Below are 21,441 nucleotides of genomic sequence, written 5' to 3'. Positions count from 1 at the left end.
AGGCTCAGAGAATATGGCTCCTTCGATGAAATGAAAGTAGTTCAGTAGAGTTGAAGCAGTTTGACCAGAGTTAAAAGAATGGCAAGAAATGAGGCCAGATTGGGTGGGACCTTAAGAGTCAGGCTAAGAACTCTGAACTCTTCAGATAGTTCATTAAGGTTGACTTCTCCTCCGTGGGTTTCTATTCTGGCAGCTGGCTAGAAAGAAAGATTATGACAAGTGAGGTGTGGAAATCAGAGGGTATGCGAAAATTAAGTGACAGCTCTTTTAGGCTGTAAATTCCTCTTCCTGTATCATTAGTTTGCCCCACAATGCCATCTTGGCGTGGCATCTGAGAAGGTAAAATTTCAAAAGAGCTGTCCCAGGAATTCCCTGGTGGTCCAGTGGTTAGGACTCGGCCCTTTCACTGCAGTGGCCCGGTTCAATCCCTGGTGGGAGAACTAAGATCCTGCAACACCTGCGATGTGGCAAAAAAAAAATAAATAAACAAATTAGGTCAATGACTTCCAGAAGTAAACAGTAAGGGAGATACTAGGGCCCCATTGCTATGCAGCACAATAATGATGATACATGTAAATTAATATCAAATTAAATTTGTTCTAAGTTTCATTTTATTAGAACACTGATTTCTATTCACTGAAGTCTGAGCAAACGTGTACAGAAGTCAGTGTTGCTAATTTGGTGATACACATTATTTTTAAAAATCAAAAGGAATATTACTCCCAATACTTATCTTCCTGTGCCAAACTGAAGGGGATAAAACACCTACTAGAAGCTGAAAAGAAGAGAGGCAAAACATGTTGTCTACTTGAGTTTATTCTGTTCTTTAAAAAAAAAAAGAAAAAAAAAAAAAAAAAGAGGTTAGGGATGGAGGGGGAAATAACCCATGAACACCGTGAACCGGAACCAAGACTCCAAGACTTGGGCGTACTCCCCCTACCCTCAACCTCAGTTCTCCAAGAGACTCCCACCCACCCAATTTTCTTTTAAACAAGACACCCAAATCAGCAGCAAAGGTACCTGGGATAGTCACTGAGATTTTGAACACTGGGAATGGGAGGGAGAGAAGTCCAAAAAAATAGGAGTTGGGAAAAAAAGGGAAGGAATGAGGGAGAGGCTAGGCTCTGGAGGACGGAATTGGGCCATGAGAGGCTGAAGTGAGCCAGTACGGGGGTACCCCTCCTGACTGCTGCTGCCCACGTTCCCCAGGACCCCAGAGAGCCCCATGGTTTGTTCTGCAGTCCATCCTCTATTCCCCAAAGGCCTCACAGGCCCAGCTCCAAGTCCTCTAGCTCCTCCTCCAACGCCCTCCTCCTCGCGAGCTTCTCCAGCTGCTCTTTGCTGGGCTGGCTGATTTCCCCAGCCTGGATCCGCTGCTGCAGCTCTTCCACCTGCCGAAGCTTCTTCTTTAGGTTCTTTATCTTCTTGGCCTTCTCAGCGGTGGCAGCTGAGTCAGGCTGGTCGGAGGCAGCTGCAGGCACTGCCCGGGAGGCCTGTGGGGCACTGGGGACCTGGGCTGTCTCTCCCAGGGACACCTTCTCGAGAGTCCGGCTCAAGGCCTCCGCCTCCCCTTTCTCTTGCTGCTGCCGCCTCTTCTCCTTCCGCTTCAGGTTGCGTTTGGCTGTCTTGGAGAGGCCTGGTTCACCACCTTCCGGCCTGGATGGGGTGACCGGAGCAGTGGCCTCCGGGCTCAGGCCGGGGGGCAGTTCTGGTTTACTCTTGAAAAACTTCACATACTTGTTCTCATACCTGCGGGGAACAGTGTCAAAGAATCACTGACTTTTCGAGCCCTTTTCCTAACCTTGTAATTTACTTCACCCTTTTCACTTTCCTGCTTCCTTCCTCTGCTCTGCAGGTTGTAGGATCCCTAGGTCCTAAAGCTCTGGATCTCCGAATGTTATTTACAGGTTCTGCTGAACAGAGGCCACAGCAACAGGACTTGTCAGTCACTTGGTTACTCATCCTTCACTCATCCCTGAATCCCAGTCCCCTCCTTCCCTTTCCTAGGATCCTGGGATCAGGAAATTCTTCCCTGATCTCATAGGCACACATGTTCTTTCTTGCTGTAGGGACCCCATTAAATACTCCCTCCTCACGCCTAACCACGCACACTGGGACCTCCTCCTGGGGCACATAGCCTTCTTTCACCCTCCGTTGCTTTCGCCAGGTCCCGTCAGGTCGCTGTGTTGAAGCGATGTACTTGCCTGAAATGGGAGAATTAATTTGGAGAGTTACTCTTTCTAATTTTCAAATAGCTCCCAAGGTGAAAGAATGCATGAATGCACAGAGCATCCCCCAGCACCTTCCACTAAATGCATCCATTAAGGCATTCTTTTCTCATATCAACCCTCAATCCCACTCTCATTATTTACTGAGTGCCTATACACTGTATAATACATCATTCCTGCCCTCAGGGAGTGTCTACTTTTATAATCTAGTTGGCAAGACAGGGCAGGCATAGAGGAAGTTTAAAAAAAAAAAAAAACAGCATGAGGACATCAAAGGACAGTACATGAATAAGAGGCTAAAAAGGGCAAAAACAGGAATCATAGGAAGGAGAAATGACCAGGGATGTAAAAAAGGGGAAGTTTTATTAAGGTGGATGGTGAAAAATAGGTCAACTTTCAGGAATCCATACTGCAGATATAGAAGCACCAGAACACAAGGCTATATGTAAAGATGTTTGCATTATAATAATGTTGCTGCATTATTTAAATTAGCAAAAAGCTGAAAGCAACTTGAATGACCATCAATAGATGAGTGACTAAATAGATGTGGGTCATCCGCATGATGGAACACTGTGCCATTATGAAAAAGTATGTTAGATACAAATGTACTGACCTTGAATGGTATTCATGATATACTAAGTGAAAAAGCAAGTTGCAGAATAATGCGTAAAGATCCTCAAACTTTCTTATTTCAGAATCCCCCATATGCTCTTATTTTGTAATATTATGCATTTCACTGTGCAATCTTTTTTAAAAAAATCACATCCGTTAATCTCATCAGAAAACCCTTTACTGAAAAGCTGTCACGCTCCCAGTGGCAGATACAAGTTTTCCAAAATTCTAATTTCCACTTGAAGGCTTAAGTCTTATCACTGGCAACAAACACTGTCAGTTGTTTTCCTTGAAATGACAGGCTCACTTCTTTCATTTTTCAGGAAAATGCCTATCAGGTACTCAGGTCTGAATTACTATAGTTTGTCAGTGATTCTTTCAAGGAAAAATAGAGTTCCATGAAAAGGAAGCTTGTTTAGCTTACAACTCCAACAACTGCGCCAGTGCTTTTCCTTGAGACACCACTTCAGTGCGCAGCAGTGTTTCATGCTTACTTCCCATTTAATTCACAGAGAACTCTAAAAAGATGTGTAATTTTCAGTTATAAGATGAATAAGTTCTGGGGGTATAAGGTACAGCATGGTGACTATCGTCAGCAAAACTGAACTGTGTACTTGAAAGTTGCTATGAGAGTAGAGTTTCCGTGTTCTCGCCATAAATCAATGAAATGATAATTATGTGAGGTAAAGGATGTGTTAACTAACCTTATTGTAGTAAACCTTTCGCAATATATATGTGTATCAAATCATCACCTTGTACACCTACAACACTGTACACAATGTTAAATGTCAGTCATATCTCAATAAACCTGGAAAAATCGATAAAAAGATGTATATTAAAGAGCCAGGGTTTAATAAAATTAATAATTTTTATTGCATCATCAAGGATACTCTGAAGTGAAACTGGCGTTATTTACTGCAAGCATGCGGCAGTGAAGAACACAATGACCAGTACGCTTTGGTGCCACCACCTTGATTAGTGCTAAGAGGCCAGCAGTTTTACCCACCATTGCTTTTGTACCCTCAGTGCAAATGTCAACCCACTAAAAGGACAAATAACATCTCAGTATATTATCAAAATAGTTATGCTTGCAGACCTCCTGATAGGGTCTTAGGGAGTCCTCAAGGGTCCGGGACAACATTTTGAGAACCGCTGGTATAGAGGATGCTCCCATTCTTGTTGGGGCGAAGAGCAGCACTTAGAGGTCCAGACAGTTTGTGTATAGGGGCAAAGAGAAAGGTGTGGAAGGACACATACCAAGATACCAAGACTTTAATGCTGGTTATCTTAAGAGGGATAACCTGGAAGAAGAGGTGGTAGAAACCATTAACCTTTAATAATATATTCTTTAAAAAAATACATATATATATTTATATCTTGTGTTACTCTTGTTTTTCTTTTTTTTAGTATAACTTTTTTTTTTTAGTATAACTTGTCAAAAAAAAAGGAAAAAGAAAATAAAAAAGATTAACAAAATAAAAAGTCCAGTCCAGAGCCTCCCATGGGGATTATACATTATTACATGAATTGGGCTTTTGTTCAAAAGGCAAATATCAGTAATAAATTAAAACTAAAACAAAAAATGTTAAAGAAAATGGGTAAGATTTGACAGGTAGAGGGGATGGGAGAAAGAACAAACATGCGCCAAGAAAGACTTGGATGTGGGGATGGCCTGAGTATGTAAAGAACAGAAAACAGAAGAGTCCAGGAGAACCAGACAGTTCATGATGGGGAATAACATGAAGCTAAGTTGAAAATTGAAAATGGGGCCAGACCTTAGAAAGCCTTAAAAACAAGGTCAAGGAATTTGGAATTTATCTGGTGAATAAAAGAGGGCCACTGAGGATATTGTTTGCCAAGCTGCAACAGTTTAGAGACAAGAGTAAAAATTCAAGAAGGAAAACACAGGGACTTCCCTGGTGGCCCAGTGGTTAAAAATCCACCTGCCAATGCAGGGGACACGGGTTCGAGCCCTGGTCCAGGAAGATCCCACATGCCGCGGAGCAACTAAGCCCGAGAGCCACAACTACTGAAGCCCGCGCGACTAGAGCCCGTGCTCTGCAACAAGAGAAGCCACCGCAATGAGAAGCCCATGCACTCCAACGAAGAGTAGCCCGTGCTTGCCACAACTAGAGAAAGCCCATGAGCAGCAACGAAGACCCAACACAGCCAAAAATAAATAAATAAATAAATTTAATTATTAAGAAAAAAAGAATGAAAAAACAGAGACTCTACAGAGGGAGAACTGAGATTAGAGCTGGGCTTTGAAGAAAGAGTCAAACTAAAGTAAATGAAAAGGGAAGCAGGGAGATCAGCTCACTACTTTGCGACGACCTAGACGGGTGGGAGGGAGGCTCAAAAGGGAGGGGATATGGGGATATGGGGATATGGGGATATGGGGATATATGTATGAAGATTCACTTTGTTGTACAACAGAAACTAACACAGCATTGTGAAGTAATTATATTCCAATAAAGATGTATTTTAAAAATTAATTAATTAATATATAAAAAAAGGGAAGCAAAACGGATTCTAAACAGAATCCTATTCTAAAACAAAATTTCAGACATGGGAATGCAGATGGCATGGGCAGGAGACGGTGAGTAGACTAGCCTGGCTGAGTCAGGGCTGATGTAAAGTAAAAGAGAATGTTCAGATCTTGAAATGCCAGTTAAGGAGTTTAATATCTGGCACATGGCATGCATTCAATAAATATTTGTCAAATGAATGAATCTTTTATCCAAAGCAGAGTTTTAGGGCAACTAATCTGGCATGATGAAAAGATGAATTGTTAAGAGAAAACACTGGAGACTGGGGCAATCAGTTAGGAAAAAAAGACTGCAATAAGGGGGCTTCCCTGGTGGCACAGTGGTTAAGAATCTGCCTGCCAATGCAGGGGACACAGGCTCGAGCCCTGGTCCAGGAAGATCCCACATGCCGCGGAGCAACTAAGCCCGTGCACCACAACCACTGAAGCCCGTCCACCTAGGGTCCGTGCTCTGCAACAAGAGAAGCCACCGCAATGCGAAGCCCGTGCGCCGCAATGAAGAGTAGCCCCCGCTCACGGCAACTAGACAAAGCCCGCGCACAGCAACGAAGACCCAATGTAGCCAAAAAGAAAAAAAATAAAATAAGTAAATTTTTTAAAAAATCATCTTTCAAAAAAAAGACTGCAATAATCCTGGCATGAGAGACAGAACTGGCTGAGAATGGAAAGGAAGAGAATGATGCCAGCCACGTTATCAAAGGATCAACCTCACTTGGTAATTCACTGACTGGGGGAAGCGGAAAGAGGTTAAAGCCAAAGACACTTCAACACACTTCGTTTTAGCAATGCCAATCTTGAAAATTTAGCATAAGGAAATAATTCCAACAGGAAAAAACGAAAACAGAAAAAAGAAGAAAGGGACAGTAATCATGTGAAAACTATAGCATTATTTATAAATAGCTAAAAATTAAAAACAAACTTCACATCCAGTTATACAGGAGTGGTTTATAATATAGTCATTAAAAATAATGACAAAAAATTTTTAATCATTAATATGATATAATGGAATATAAAACATAAAGTTATATATGCTATGATTTATTATTAAATGTTATGCATATTCATAAGTTTAGAAAAGAATGTGCAATACGAAAAGTTATGTTGGTGATTGGCTTATAAATAACTTTTCCTTTTAAAAATTCCAATTAATGTTGTTGCTATACTGTAGGTTTTTAAAAATCTCATTTTGGGTTTCAAATCCAAGCGGCTTTGGAGAACGAGTACACAAAGGAGAGTGAAATTACTTTTGACCAGGTAAAGTAAAAATTTTATGGAGGACAAAGCATCTTTGTGATCTTTGGAAGATGAGCAGGATTTAGACAGGTGGACGTAGGGGTGTGGTTATGAGGAAAGAGGAGAAAGGGAAGTATTTCAGGCTTATAGGACAACATAAACAAAGGGACAAATCAGACTAGTCATTCCCCTACTTAAAATTCTTCCTGGATTCCTGTTGCCCTCAGGGTATTTACATGGACAATGGAACCACACACAAAGGCCTTCTTGACCCAGCTCTTGCTAGTCTCCAGCCTCTTCATACCCAGTCATTCACACTCTCTGCTCCAGCCACTGAAATAGTCACAAATCTCACCTGACTGTGTCTTTATTCTCTATGCCTTTTTGCTTTTACTTCCTTTGGCTTGGAATAGACTTTTCTTGATTCTTATCTTAGTTAATGCCTATTGGTCTTTAAAGGTCGAGTTCAAGTATAAACTCCTCAGTGAAGTCTTTCCTGACCTCCCCACCTCAAACCAGTTTAGAAGTTGCCCTTTGTGCACCCACAGCACCTGTTGTGGCCTTTTATCATGATCTAATGTTTAAAATAATTGTTTGCTTGCTTAAGAGCAGAAACTTTGCCTTTGGTCTTTGAAGCAAAGGGCCTGGTCCATGGAAGACTGTAATTAATTCAAATTAATGAATAAATAAAGTTAAGCATCATGTTAGGGAATAGCAAGAATCCAGTATACTCTGGCAAAAAGCATATGTAATGGAAAAAGAGACTAGAGGTAAATTAGTCAGAATATGAAAGGTATCCAATCTCGAGTTTGGACTCAAGCTTCAGAAGGTGGGAGAACACTGAAGGCCATTAAGAGAGTGCAGATGATCTGCTCAAAGCATTGCTTTAAGAAGATTAACCTGAAAAATGTGTAACATAAACTAAAGGTAGAAAAAAATGAAAGCAATAGCTGCAATGTGAGAAGACTTGATTTAAATGGTCTCTATAAGTGTTGAAAAGAAAATGAAAGAGAAATTCATTATGAAGAATAAGTAGTCAGGATCTGAAGACTGCCAAGATTCGAATGAGAGAGAGGAAATCATTGTGCTACAGTGGATTTAATCTGGTGCTTTTCACATGTTTTCTCTTATTTTTCACAACATCCCTGTGGGCATGTAGGGCGTATAGTAATAACATTATTCACACATGGATTTTAAATGTTTATTGAGTACTTGCTGCTGTGGCAGGCAATGTAACAGGAGCTAGGGATACAACAATGAATGAATGAATGAATGAATGAATGCCTTCTTGGAGCATGCATTCTAATTAAAAAGAAAGGTAGGGCTTCCTTGGTGGCGCAGTGGTTAAGAATCCGCCTGTCAATGCAGGGGACACGGGTTCGAGCCCTGGTCCAGGAAGATCCCACATGCCGCAGAGCAACAAAGCCCATGCGCCATAACTACTGAGCCTGCGCTCTAGAGCCTGCGAGCCACAACCACTGAGGCCCACGTGCCACAACTACTGAAGCCTGTGTGCCTAGAGCCTGTGCTCTGTAACAAGAGAAGCCACTGCAATGAGAAGCCTGCGCACCACAACGAAGAGCAGCCCCTGCTCGCCGCAACTAGAGAAAGCCCATGCGCAGCAAGGAAGACCCAACACAGCCAAAAATAAATAAATTTATTTAAAAAAAAAAAAGAGAGTCCATAGGAGAAGACAACTTTGTGAAAATAACTAATTCAATTCTAGACAGGCAGTGTTTTTACATGGAATTAAGGAGAAAGGGACAATGCTAGAAACATACATTTGAGTACACTGCAGAGATTACAGTTGAAGGCTTAAGACTAGTAAAGATGGCAAAGGCGTAGATGGACCTAGATCCTCTCATACAGAGTGAAGTAAGTCAAAAAGAGAAAAACAAGTATCGTATATTAACACATATATGTGGAATCTAGAGAAATGGTATAGATGATCTTATCGGTAAAGCAGAAATAGAGACAGAGACATAGAGAACAAACGTATGGAAAACAAGGGAGAAAGGGCAGCGTGGGTGGGATGAACTGGGAGATTGGGATTGACATATAAACACTATTGATACTATGTATAAAACAGATGACTAATGAAAACCTACTGTATAGCACAGGGAACTCTACTCGGTGCTCTGTGGTGACCTAAATGGGAAGGAAATCCAAAAAAGAGGGGATATATGTATACATATGGCTGATAAACTTTGCTGTACAGCAGAAACTGACACAGCAGTGTAAAGCAACTACACTCCAATAAAAAATTAAATAAAACACAGCAAAGAAAAAGAAAAAGACTAGTAAAGATGGAGTGTGAGAAAAGATAGGGCAGGGCTTCCCTGGTGGCGCAGTGGTTGAGAATCCGCCTGCCAATGCAGGGGACACGGGTTCGAGCCCTGGTCTGGGAAGATCCCACATGTCGCGGAGCAACTGGCCCCGTGAGCCACAATTACTGAGCCTGCGCGTCTGGAGCCTGTGCTCCGCAGCAAGAGAGGCCGCCATAGTGAAAGGCCCGCGCACCGCGATGAAGAGTGGCCCCCACTTGCCGCAACTAGAGAAAGCCCTCGCACAGAAACGAAGACCCAACACAGACAAAAATAAATAAATAAATAAGTAAAATTAAAAAAAAAAAAAGATAGGGCAGAAGCTTCTTGAATGGCCATCCTAACTGGAAGCCCTCAGAGATACAAATAGCCCATTATCACAAAGGAATACCTATTTTATGTTATCTTGGTTTCAGTCTCTGGCCTCGATGGTGTCCAAAGGTAAAGTCAAAAAGAAGGGAGAGGTTTGCTGATTCCTAACCCTAGAAATAAAAACCATGGGCAGAATACCATGATTTTCAGTAGCATCTTTGAGAGAACCAGAAACTAGAGGTTAGAGACTGCTACTATAAGAACTTTGTAAGCTTTGTTATTTCCCCACATCTGCTATTTTGTAATCCTCAATCTATTTCCTTAAACTGAAAAGGGCTTTGTTTTCAGGGGTGGCAGGAAGACAGTGAAGAGACAACACAGCAAGGCTTGAAAGAACTCCAAGGGGTTAGGTGGAAGTGACTGTTAAAGGTGTGCTGAATCCCTGGGGCCTGTTTCAAAGTTACAAAAGGAGATCTGGGTCACAGATCTGAGCCTGAGGATGACCTCAGGGCCAACAATTATAAGACTTAGACGTGGTTTCTTTTTTTCTTTTTTTTTTTTTAATTAGTCATCCAGACATGGTTTCTAACATAGAGAAAATATTAAAAGAGAAGATCCAATCTGGAGGAATGACCTTGGAAAAACGGTCATGATTATTTTCCTCAAAAAAGAAAAGGTGTCAGCAACACTAGGAAATAATCCTTAGAAAAGAAGGACCAGGACAGTACTATTCCATGGAGACCAAAAGAGTTTGAAGTAACGGCAGGTGATTAACAGTATTAAATATTACAGAGAGATTAAGGAAAAGCAGAACTGAGTAGGAAAAGGTTATTGATTTTGGAAATTTGGAAATCCCTAATTATGTTCAAGAATACAGCCTCAGACAAGTAGAGTGGTCAGAAGCCAGACTATAAGTTAATTAAGTGCAATGAACGTTTATTGAAAGCCTCCTATGAGAAAAATACTATATGAAGTGCTACAGGGATTATCAAGATCAGTAAAATGGCCCCTACTGTCAAGAAATTTACAGTTTAAGTAAGGAAGAAGGTGGGCAAGTTAGGCAAACAAAGAATAAGACAAAAGTATAAATGTCTTAGGTATCCCTAAGAGACACTGACACATAACTAATAGGAGATTTCAAGAGAATAAATAACCACACCCCATTTGATGGGGGAAGGTGACAGGAAATTAGGAAAATCTCAGGGACTTGACCTCAAAGAGCAGGAAGCAGTAGTAATAATAACAACAGTAAATCAGTGGCTGATATTTTTGCAGGCAGAGAAAGGAAGGGAAAGGGCATTCTAAGAGGAATAACAACAAGCAAAATGATGGCAGTGTAAAACTCACAGTACGTTAAGAACAATTAGGAGAGAATGTTTATTAATGAGTTGGTACTTTACACCAGGAACTTTACATACACTACCTGACTGAATCTAGACAATAGGTAGATTATTATGATCTACAGCTGAGGAAACAAAGTCTTCACGAGGTTGAAGATATGTCCAAGATCACAAAGGCAGCATGTAGCTGCAGTCTGAACTCAGTCCTGACGCCGAAGCTTACATACCAGAACACTTCTATTCCACCTGTTTTATACTATACTGCCCAGTTTCACTAGAGGGTTTAGGCAGAGATATAGTATGTGATGATACTGTATCGAAAAGTGGTTTGTGCTCATATTAGAGAAGAGTATCTTGAATGCAAAAGTGAATGGTCCATATGTAAATTTGATAGTCAATTCCGAAAAGATAACAGCAGCTACCCTTTATTGAGTGCTTGCTTCATGCCAAGGACAGTACTTAGTGTTTGTGTGTGTGTGTGTGTGTATATATATATATATATATATATATATATATATATGTAATTTTTTTTTTTTGAGATTTTTTTGACATGGATCATTTTTAAAGTCTTTATTGAATTTGTTACAATATTGCTTCTGCTTTATGTTTTGGTCTTTTGGCTGCGAGGCATGTAGGATCTTACCTCCCTGACCAGGGATTGAACCCACACCCCCTGCATTGGAAGACAAAGTCTTAACCACTGGACTGTCAGGGAAGTCCCTGTTTATATATATTATTTCATTTTCACAACTACATGAAGGATTATTCATTTCACAGATGATGAGAAATTTAATAATTTGCCCAAAGTTACAATGTCAGTAAACTGCAGTAGAATTCGAATCCAGGCTGTGGGTTCCAAAGGCTGTGCTTTTTACACTACTATTGTGTATTGTGTTATAAGTGAAGAAGAACACCAGAAAGTTCAACCTCACTAGTAATCAAAGGAAATACAAATTAAAACAATAAAATATCATTTTTAGCTATCAAAGCAGTAGAATTTTTAAAGATCAGAATACCAGTGTAGTCCAAGAAGTGATGAAACCAGTATATTCATATATTGTCAATGGTCAAACCCTTCAGAAAGCAATCTGGCTAACTAAGTGAGAGAGTATAAGGTAGTCCTATCATATAGCATTTCCTAAATATTGTTATGTAATAAAACACTACTTCTGTAAGATACTGTAACACTACTTCTGTAAGGTTACCCAAAAAAATTTGTTAAATAAGTTTGAGAAATTCTGGGTTAAACGTAGGAAAAGGGGCTTCCCTGGTGGTGCAGTGGTTGAGAGTCCGCCTGCCAATGCAGAGGACACGGGTTCGAGCCCTGGTCTGGGAAGATCCCACATGCCGTGGAGCAACTAGGCCCGTGAGCCACAATTACTGAGCCTGCGCGTCTGGAGCCTGTGCTCCGCAACAAGAGGGCTCGCGATAGTGAGAGGCCCGCGCACCGCGATGAAGAGTGGCCCCCGCTTGCCACAACTAGAGAAAGCCCTCACACAGGAACGAAGACCCAACACAGCCAAAAATAAATAAGTAAAATTAAAAAAAAAAAAGTAGGAAAAAATTTTTGTTCTTATCAGCAAGACTTAAATGAGTTATGTTCTCGTTCATGTAAATATTCCGATGGAAATGTGTTTTACAGTGTTTCCCTAATTTATTTGACCACAGGAAGCTTATTTTTATTTTAGTTTTTTATTTTACAGCACATCTCACAGGACTACTAAGTGTTCTGAGAATCATATTTGGGGAAGTACAGCCACTCGGTATGATCCAAATTATGTTAAATAGATATGCTATATATGTGCAGAGAAAGAAAAATAAAAGGAAATGTAACTGTAGTTATCTTTGGGCTCTGGCATTACCAAATATGCATGGGACTTATATTTTATACTAGTTATGAAAATATTTTCCAAGTTTTCTACAATCAATATAAATTAATTTTATAATTAATTAAAAATAAATAAAAGTTTGTACCCTCCAATCCAGTAATTCGACTTCTGAGAAATCTGTCCTAACAAAATAACCCTAGGGCTTCCCTGGTGGCGTAGCAGTTGAGAGTCCGCCTGCCAATGCAGGGCACACGGGTTCGAGCCCTGGTCTGGGAAGATCCCACATGCCGCGGAGCAACTAAGACCGTGAGCCACAACTACTGAGCCTGCGCTCTAGAGCCCGCGAGCCACAACTACTGAGCCCACGTGCCACAACTACTGAAGCCCGCATGCCTGGAGCCTGTGCTCCGCAACAACAGAAGCCACTGCAGTGAGAGGCTCGCATACCGCAACAAAGAGTAGCCCCCACTCGCTGCAACTAGGGAAAGCCCGCACGCAGCAACGAAGACCCAATGCAGCCAAAAATAAATAAATAAATTAATTAATTAATTAAAAAAGGAAAATAACCCTAAATGCAGACAAAAATTTATGCACAAAAATATTCATAGAGTTCTTATAACTAAAATTCTGGAAACAATCTAGAAGTCCAATAACAGAAGAAAGGTAAGAGAGGGTGTATGCCCAAATAATAAAACACTCTGCCAGTATTTTAAAAGATGTTTTCAAAGAGTTTTTAATAGCAAGGAAAAATATTTATATGTCGTGAGGTTAAATGAAAAGGCAACACATAAAAATGTAAATACCGTCTGATTAAAAAACGTTTTAAAAATGCACAGAAAAATAGAGATCAGAAGGGTATATGCCTGGCTTCCCTGGTGGCGCAGTGGTTGAGAATCTGCCTGCCAATGCAGGGGACACAGGTTCGAGCCCTGGTCTGGGAAGGTCCCACATGCCGCGGAGCAACTAGGCCCGTGAGCCACAACTACTGAGCCTGCGCGTCTGGAGCCTGTGCTCCGCAACAAGAGAGGCCGCGATAGTGAGAGGCCCGCGCACCGCGATGAAGAGCGGCCCCCACTTGCCGCAACTAGAGAAAGCCCTCGCACAGAAACGAAGACCCAACACAGACAAAAATAAATAAATAAATAAATAAATTTATTTTTTAAAAAAAAGGGTATATGCCAAATTTAACAGTGGACAAATTATATTGAACAAAAATTAAATAATTAAATTTGTACTTAAGGAGCAGTAATCTGCTAACAGTGTGTCAAATGAACTGAAACAGAGAGAGAGACAGAGGTAGGACAACTGTTTAGGAGGTCACAGCAATATTCGTAGGATAAAGGAAACTAGAATTTTATCAGGCACTTAGATTGACCCAAGTACTCTGCTTGATACTTTACACATGTAATCTATTCTAATCCATAATCTTTATAACATTAATAATTACAGAACCATTTCTTGGGTACTTTCTATGTGCTAGACATGTACATTATTTCATTTAAATTTTAATTCTCACAATAATCCTATGTTGTAGGAGTTATTATTCCTATTTCATTGATGAGAAAACTAAAGCTTGGATTCCCTAGGCTTAAAATTCCCAGGCCATGTAGCTAACAAGTATTGAAGATGGGACAAGGGTAACAACAGCAGAAACAGAAAATGATACTTTGACAACTGGAGGGTGGGGGGTAGAAGAGGGAGTAAAAGACAATGCAAAAACAACACCCCAGTTCATTTTGTTAATAACAACAAAAACACCTAGTGCTCTGATCTTGGTTTCCCACACCATTCTTAAGTAAAAGGAACAAGGGCTCCTTGGAGAAATAGCTGATTCTAGGACTGGGCCAGGAAATATGCAAGATGAGCCTGGAGCAGCTTCTAGTGCCAGAAGGTAAGAAAGAGCTAAACAAAACAAAACAAAACAAAAAAATATATTTAAAAAACAAAACAAAACAAAACAAAACAAAACAAAAAAAACCCCTACGCTGATGGGGATATGTCAAAGGGACACAGGGCCAACCAAAAGAGCTCCCAATGTTCAAAGCTGAAACATTTGAGCAATAAAATAAATAAAATAACCTGAAGTTCATATTGATACACATAAATGATTGAATAAATAAATGGCAGAGAAGAGACAAATCTGTGCAGAAGAATTTCAAATGACGTGTATAAATACTCCATCCTTAAGGAAGGTAGCATAACTCCCCACTCTTTAAGTGTGGGCTGTGAATAGTGACTTTCTTAAGAGTACAAAATGGAAAGGAGGGGAAAAAGTAACTTTACAGTGGAGAAACTTTACAAACACTACCTCAGTCAGGAGATCATGGTAAACATCAAGAGTAAAAAAATCTTTGTGATACTATGTATCCTCGATATGATATGATGAAAACATCACTTTACTTCAATGGTCCTCCCCTAAAAAACACATAACCCCAGTCTAATCATGAGACAAACATCAAATTCCAATAGAGGAGCATCCTACAAAAATAACTGACCAATACTCCTCAAAACTGTTAAAGTCATCAAAAACAAGGAAAGTCTGAGAAACTGTCACAGTCAATAGGAGTTTAAGGAGACATGAGAACTAAATGTAATATGGGATCCCGGATGGGATCCTGGAACAGAAAAAAAATTAGGTAAAAACTAAGGAAATCTGAATAATGTATGGACCTTAGTTAATAACAATGTATGAATATCGGTTCATTAATTGCAATAACGATACCATACTAATGTAAGATGTTAATAACAGGGGAAACTGAGTTTAAGGTATATGGGAACTGTCTGTATCATTTTCTCAATTTTTCTATAAATCTAAAACTGTTGTAAAAAATAAAGTCTATTTAAAATAAAGAAAGAGAGAAATGATGCAATAAGTTGATCTTGGGTTGGCTAGAACAATGGTGCCTTTAACAACAATAAGGAAGGAAAAACTGATATTGATTATGGTCAGACTGGATTTAAGGTGTGACAGTATATCCAAGAATGAAAGCTACTCACCACACAATTAGAACTGACAACTCAGGAGAGAGGCTAGTGCTAGAAAGAAACCATTTTGAAGAGTTAAGGAACAGGGAATTCCCGGCAGTCCAGTGCTTAGGATTCGGTGCTCTCACTGCTGTGGCCCAGGTTCAATCCCTGGTCAGGGAACTAAGATCCTGAAAGCCGCAAGGCCAAAAAAAAAAGGTTAAGGAACAAGTAAGCAGTGAGGAAATGGAAATAGTATGTGTGGACCTGATATTCAAGAAATCAGGCTATGAACAGGAAAGAAACAGAAATAACAAACCTTGATTTCTCAATGAAACAGAAAATGAGGCCATTTGCCACAAGAAGGGGAATTAAAAGGGAAAGTCACCGAGAGCTGAGAAAGGTAGGGGAAATAGCCATGGTACAATGTAAGCAAACCAACAAAGAAGAATTGGAGAAAAGCTGTGATCTTGGCAGAAGTTAACATTAAGTTATATTATACTGAATGTGCTACTGTCTGTGCCTTTTCTCTAGCCATGTGCTGTGGCCTAGAAGCTGAAGCCAAGAAAACAGTTGATGGGTATGATTCAAGATAACAGAAGTGCTTGCTTAGTATTGAAGATCAAAATGAATGAGGAAAGCAATGAGGATAGTGACTGGTCACAGAGGTCTAGCAGGGTAGCATCAAAAGTAGTCATGAAGATACTGGTAGACTCAATGAAATGGGAAAGGTCAAGGACCAGAGAACCTACGGAGGGCAAAAAGCTGATTCTATGGGTGTGTGGAAGTAAAAAAGGTGACTGGGTAAGGAAGCTAAAATAAGTGATGGGGAACACCTGAAGGGGGAAGCAGTGTCATAGGTGATGTCCTATGTAGTAGGATATGTAGTAGGTCCAGATTGTAGTGATTCTGATGTGTGGCTGGTTTGAAAATTCAAAGGAAAGTTAATGGTCTCATGCTGAGGAACTATACAATAAGAGTATTCCAAAGATGCTGAAGACACTGAGAATGAGTGGAGACACTGAGAAATAGAATAAAAGAAAAAAAAAAAAAAAAAGATATGCTACATCAGGGTCCTTGTGGGCAGTGAATGATGGCCCTGAGGTTTTAGAGAAAATGCTATAATTGCATGGCAATACCTTCCATGAGAATTACAGTGACAGTGGTAGATCAATGATCTGGAAGTAGTAAGAGAAAGCAAAAAAGCAGTGTGATTCCTTCTCTTCCACACAGTCACAGAGAACAGAAGATACCTCTTGGTGGGAGGGTAGGGTGAGATGTGATATCTGGATGTCCGTTAAATCAGTTTAAAGAAAACATTAAGAATAAAGAGTGTACTGGACAACAAGTGATATTTTCAAAGCACACATTAAAAGAAGCAAACTGAAGAAGTACCTACTATGTAGAGAGCAAGAGAAGAGGTTGTACCACTTTGAAAGGTGAGGTTGCAGAGAAGTAGCAGAGACTTGGGTTGTCATTAGATACCATAGGAGAGGTGGGTTGAGATGTAAGTAACATGGAAAACAAGCAAAGCAAGAGGCATAAAAGGTGCATTTTAAAACAGACCGCATGTACCAAAGCACACACACACTGTCACTTCTACAGAATACACATACACAATGAGGGCTACAAAAAACAGCAATACCTTGCCTTGCACAGCATTTTATAAATTGCTTTCACATATACTATCTTATTTGACTGTCACTGGGTAGATATGCACATTTTTCTGAAGGTGAGGAAATTAGGATGGGCTATAGCCAAAATGAAAATCTTGATTTTCAGTTTTCAACACATAAACCTCACATACACAACAGATATTTCAGCATCTCAATCAGCCAGGTTGGAAAATCTTCTCTGATCAGAAGGCACAGTGGGTTCTGTAAACTTGTCACACGGCTTGAGAGGCCACTAGACACCTTCTTGTTCACCTTCTACCACCTTAGATCCCTCAACTCCCATCACCATCGCCAGAGAAGGTACAGAAGGGTGGTGCCATCAAGGAGAAAACTCTAGCTGAAAGTTGTATTAGGTTCCTCTTCCTTTCACACCTCTGTACCTCAGTGACCCAACAATGAAAATAAGGGAGAGTGGAAAAAAGAACTATGTAGCAATGAGGAGGTCTCCAACAGATATAGCTTCGAGAAAAAGAATTTAAACGGGGCTGGGGTAGGGCAGAAAGCAGGTACACTGAGAGATGGGGGAGGGGAAGAGGGGGAGAGCAGGAATTGGAGGGAACTGAGAGTGGAGGAGCCCCCAAGCCTGAAGAACCCCAAAGAGATATGGCAGCTCCAACTTCTGGACAAAAGCTAAGGGCCCGTGAGGGTCCTGGAGCAAGGTCCAACATTGAACGACCCCACGGTTTGGGTGACCGGAAGCGGAGACCCCCAAACACGAGACCAGAAGGGGGCGCAGGTGACACCCCGTAGGAGAGAATGAATGGGGAAGGCGGTCCGGAGGGCGGGGCAAAGGAGGGGCCCCGGGATGGGCGGGGCACAGACCCCTTTCCAAGTCCGAACCCCTACCCCGAGAGCCCGGGGAGAAGCGGCTCCACGCCTCCCGCACTCACCGCCGGTCTCATCAGTTACATAGGGAGTCGCCATCTTGAAAACGCAAACCACTTCCGGCGTGAGCGGGCTGGGGTCCCGCCCCCCTCCCCACCGGAAGTGGAGTCCTGATCGTAGCAAGCCACCATTTTAGTCTTAAAGGAAGAGTGCACCATTTCGTAGACAGCAGTGAAGGAGGAGGAAGGGAGTAGAAGCTGAAGACTCTAAAAAATAAGAGCCGTGGGCTCTTTTACTGCCACTGATAGCATTATTGAGCGCCTGCTGCGTATACAGCAGTTCTCTGGGCGCCGAGAGAAGTTCCGAGGCACAGCCCCTCTCCTCTAGGCACTCTTCGACTGTCTAGGACCTGCGAGAGAAAAGGGGGCAAGGCCCACCTGCACCCAGAAAGGGCGGGGGGCGGCTAATTAATGAGGAAAAGAAGAATATTCAGGCCCTGGCCTTCATCCAGGTCCCAGAGCAGCTTGGGGACATGGGGCGGGACAGGCAAACTCCGGGAACGCACTGGGGCGCACCGATGTTGGGGGCGAACGCAAGACCCCAACTAACCCTCTCTTAGAAGGTGGGGAGGTCGAAATCGCGTGCCGATTGCCCTTGGCCGCTCAGCTCAACCCTCTGGACGGAGACCCGAGAGAGGGGAGTGCAAGGCCGAAGGCGCTGCCGGTCGGTCACCTGTCCCCGCAGCCTCAGGGTTGCCGGCGGCTTCTACGGCTGAGGAGGCGCGGCGGGCCGGGCTGGGCGGGCAGCCCGGGCCTGGCCCTGCCCCTGGGGCGGCCCCAGGGACTCGGGCGGTGAAGTGACGACGGCCCAAGTTTGCTCTGGCCTTCGACCCGGGAGCCTCTTCGGGCTTGGCCCCAGGGTCAGAGGGCAAGGCGAAGGCTTCTGGGAGGACCCAGTTAGTATTCTAATTAACCTCGTCCAAGTCTCTGGGCGCTGGGGATCGAAGTCGGGGCAACGCGCCAATAATCTGAGCCGTACAGTCACTCCCTTTGCAGCCCTGCCCTGCCCCGTGCCTCCCTATTCTTTAGAGGAACCCAAACGTTCTCCCTCCCCCGCTCTTTTCAGCAGCTCTTGTTCCTTTTGGGCTAAGTCCTGCTAAACTCGTTTCCCTCACAGCTTGGGAGGGGCCGGCTGCAAGTTCCTCTCCTCAGGTGTCTGCCCTGCCCTCTTCCTGCCCCCCCCCCCACCCATGTTGCTTTTTCCTCATCAACCCTTTTACCTTCCTCCAAATCCCCCACTTTGGCTTAGGTTAATGTCCAACAGAACCAGTTAGTGACCACCTCCAACACCAGGCTGCATGTCCCTCTTAAGAAACAAACAGACAAACAAAAAACAAAGCAATGGCTGACTAGGAACTTATTAAAGCCTTGAAATGAAGCTTCAGAAGTTTTAGGGGGTCACAGCTTGGCTTCTCTTCCATACTCCACCTTCCTGAGTTCCACCAGAGGCCCAACTCAGAAGATCTCAAAAAGACTCATTTAAAAACTGATTTGCATTCAATACACTGTCATTGCAAGTGTTCTAACACTGCCATCCTTCATCCCTGCTTTTCTTTTACCAATTGTGCTTCAGCCCTGCTGGTCTAGTAACCTGTCCATAGCCTTGTTACTAAAGGTAAGAGTGAGCTGAAGCACGTAAAAAGTAGAGGGATGCGTTGGTACTGACTGTACTACCTGAGGAGTACTAGTGGGCTAATCAAAGGACCTTTCTGCAAGAAGCAATTCTAAAGTGGCCCCTGTTGACCACCCTACCCTAGGCCCCCCACTATGCCTTCAGACATCCTGCCTCAGCTCTGGGGTTGACGGGAAGTGAAACTCAATTGTCTGCCTAGCAGACCTGCCTGGGACCCAGCCCTGAACCCCGGATGTGTCCCCCACCACCCTGAAGAGGAAGAGGGGAACGAAGAGGCTGGGGAGAACAAGGCTGTTGTTTTTTCCTTTCCCTTTGTTCATTGCGGTTTCTTTCTTTCTGATTTTTATGATGTGGTTGATTAAAGAAATGAGCACCTGGAACTGTAGGCATTAGACGCCTCCTCCTTAGATGTTTCTTGGCCTTTCTTCATCCCACCCCCACCAATAACTGACTGGGGTATGATGGAGCACAGATCCGAAAGAAGACGCAAGCCTAGAGTATGACCGATTCCATCTTATTGCTTATTAGAGAGATCACCTCATGCCCCACTTTGAAGTCTCAAAAAATGTCTTAAAAGGAGCATCTTTAACTTCATGTAGGAACATAGCTGAGGATGACAGAGTGAAAAAACACAGATCGTACATAGGGTGGTAGTGCTGCAAGTGTTATTTGCAAGGAAAGCTGAGTGCCTTAAGGATTAGTATCATTCCAGCATTTCTAGATGAGGGGCTCAGGGGCAGAAAACTGATTGGAAGAGGAACTAGGGGACCTGTTCTTACTTATATTGTATGTTTGTTTAGGATGGCTTATACACATACCCACACAACCAAGCCACCGTTTGGTGCAGTCCTTAAGCTGGGCTATCTATGTCTTTGGCTGTCCTGCAGAACAAAGTACAGGACTTGGTGCATAATAAACCTTCAGAAGTGCTTGGGGCTTCCCTGGTGGCGCAGTGGTTAAGAATCCGCCTGCCAATGCAGGGGACATGGGTTCAAGCCCTGGTCCGGGAAGATTCCACATGCCGCAGAGCAACTAAGCCCGAGAGCCACAACTACTGAGCCTGCAAGCCACAACTACTGAGCCCACGTGCTGCCACAACTACTGAGCCCACGTGCTACAACTGAGCCCACGTGCCACAACTGAGCCCACGTGCCACAGCTACTGAGCCTGCATGCAACAACTACTGAGCCCACGTGCCACAACTGCTGAAACCCACGTGCCTAGAGCCTGGGTCCGCAACAAGAGAAGCCCCCGCTCGCCACAACTAGAGAAAGCCCGCATGCAGCAACCAAGACCCAATGCAGCCAAAAATAAATAAAATAAATAAAATTTAAAAAAAAAATTTTTTTTAAAGTGCTTATGATTTCATGACTGTGGAGGTCATGTAGGAAGGGGAGATGAAGGATGGGGAGTGTCCTTGTCTTTTTAAGATTAGAGGGGAGACAGGAGCAGAGAGACAGATCCTCTCCAACCGCTGCCTCAGATCTCCAGTTCACATGCAACAACGATACTCCAAACCCTGTTACTCAGAAGCTATATTTCTGATAAAAATGGAGGATTCTCTTCCAACAAGTCTCAAAACAGTCAAGAACTGCTTAGACCCCTCTGTTTCCACTAGAGGGCCTCGTGTATTCATTCCTTCTCCTCTCCAACTTCCACCAAAAGTATGTATATATTACATTTGTGTTTGTATGTGTGTACAGGCACAACATACACACAACACCCACATATACCCTTCCAATCAGAGCTCTCCCTCCCCCTCTCCACCACCAGGTGTATGAGGGAAGATTCCAGGAACTCAAGCCTTTGTTACTGTGCCCTACTTCAATGAAGGGTAGGAGGGGGTTAGACAGAGTTG

The 21,441-nt window shown here is 42.6% G+C and overlaps 1 protein-coding gene across 3 annotated transcripts; it reads right to left on the bottom strand.

Annotated features, from left to right (window-relative positions):
* Window positions 1–798: 798 nt before the first annotated feature.
* Window positions 799–21,390, bottom strand: PYM1 (PYM homolog 1, exon junction complex associated factor). Of its 3 annotated transcripts, none has more exons than XM_082421919.1 (3): window positions 17,957–18,050; window positions 2,111–2,204; window positions 799–1,749 (listed from the first exon to the last, which is right to left on the bottom strand). In XM_082421919.1, the coding sequence occupies exons 1-3, from the start codon at window positions 17,988–17,990 to the stop codon at window positions 1,266–1,268; spliced, it is 612 nt and encodes a 203-aa protein (XP_082278045.1). In that variant the 5' UTR covers window positions 17,991–18,050; the 3' UTR covers window positions 799–1,265. The 3 variants fall into 3 exon arrangements, 2 of the variants coding, with proteins under 2 accessions (XP_082278045.1, XP_082278046.1); XM_082421920.1 differs by lacking the exon at window positions 17,957–18,050 and adding an exon at window positions 16,790–17,600; XR_014252709.1 differs by lacking the exons at window positions 799–1,749; window positions 17,957–18,050 and adding an exon at window positions 18,501–21,390.
* Window positions 21,391–21,441: the final 51 nt, after the last annotated feature.

This window comes from Balaenoptera physalus (genome assembly GCF_965194825.1).
Source record: "Balaenoptera physalus genome assembly, chromosome: 13".
NCBI lineage: Eukaryota > Metazoa > Chordata > Mammalia > Artiodactyla > Balaenopteridae > Balaenoptera > Balaenoptera physalus.
Note: the sequence above shows the minus strand (reverse complement) of the source record. Positions and strands in the feature narration are given on the sequence as shown.

Excerpts from the sequence above, each read along its gene's own strand:
- PYM1 (XM_082421920.1), bottom strand. The coding sequence starts at position 16,961 with ATGCGGTCTGTTTTAAAATGCACCTTTTATGCCTCTTGCTTTGCTTGT. Across the intron at positions 2,205-16,789 it reads CTTCTCTTGCTCTCTACATA|GCAAGTACATCGCTTCAACA; the intron begins GTAGGTACTTCT and ends CTCCCATTTCAG. Across the intron at positions 1,750-2,110 it reads CCCCAGGAGGAGGTCCCAGT|GTATGAGAACAAGTATGTGA; the intron begins GTGCGTGGTTAG and ends TGTTCCCCGCAG.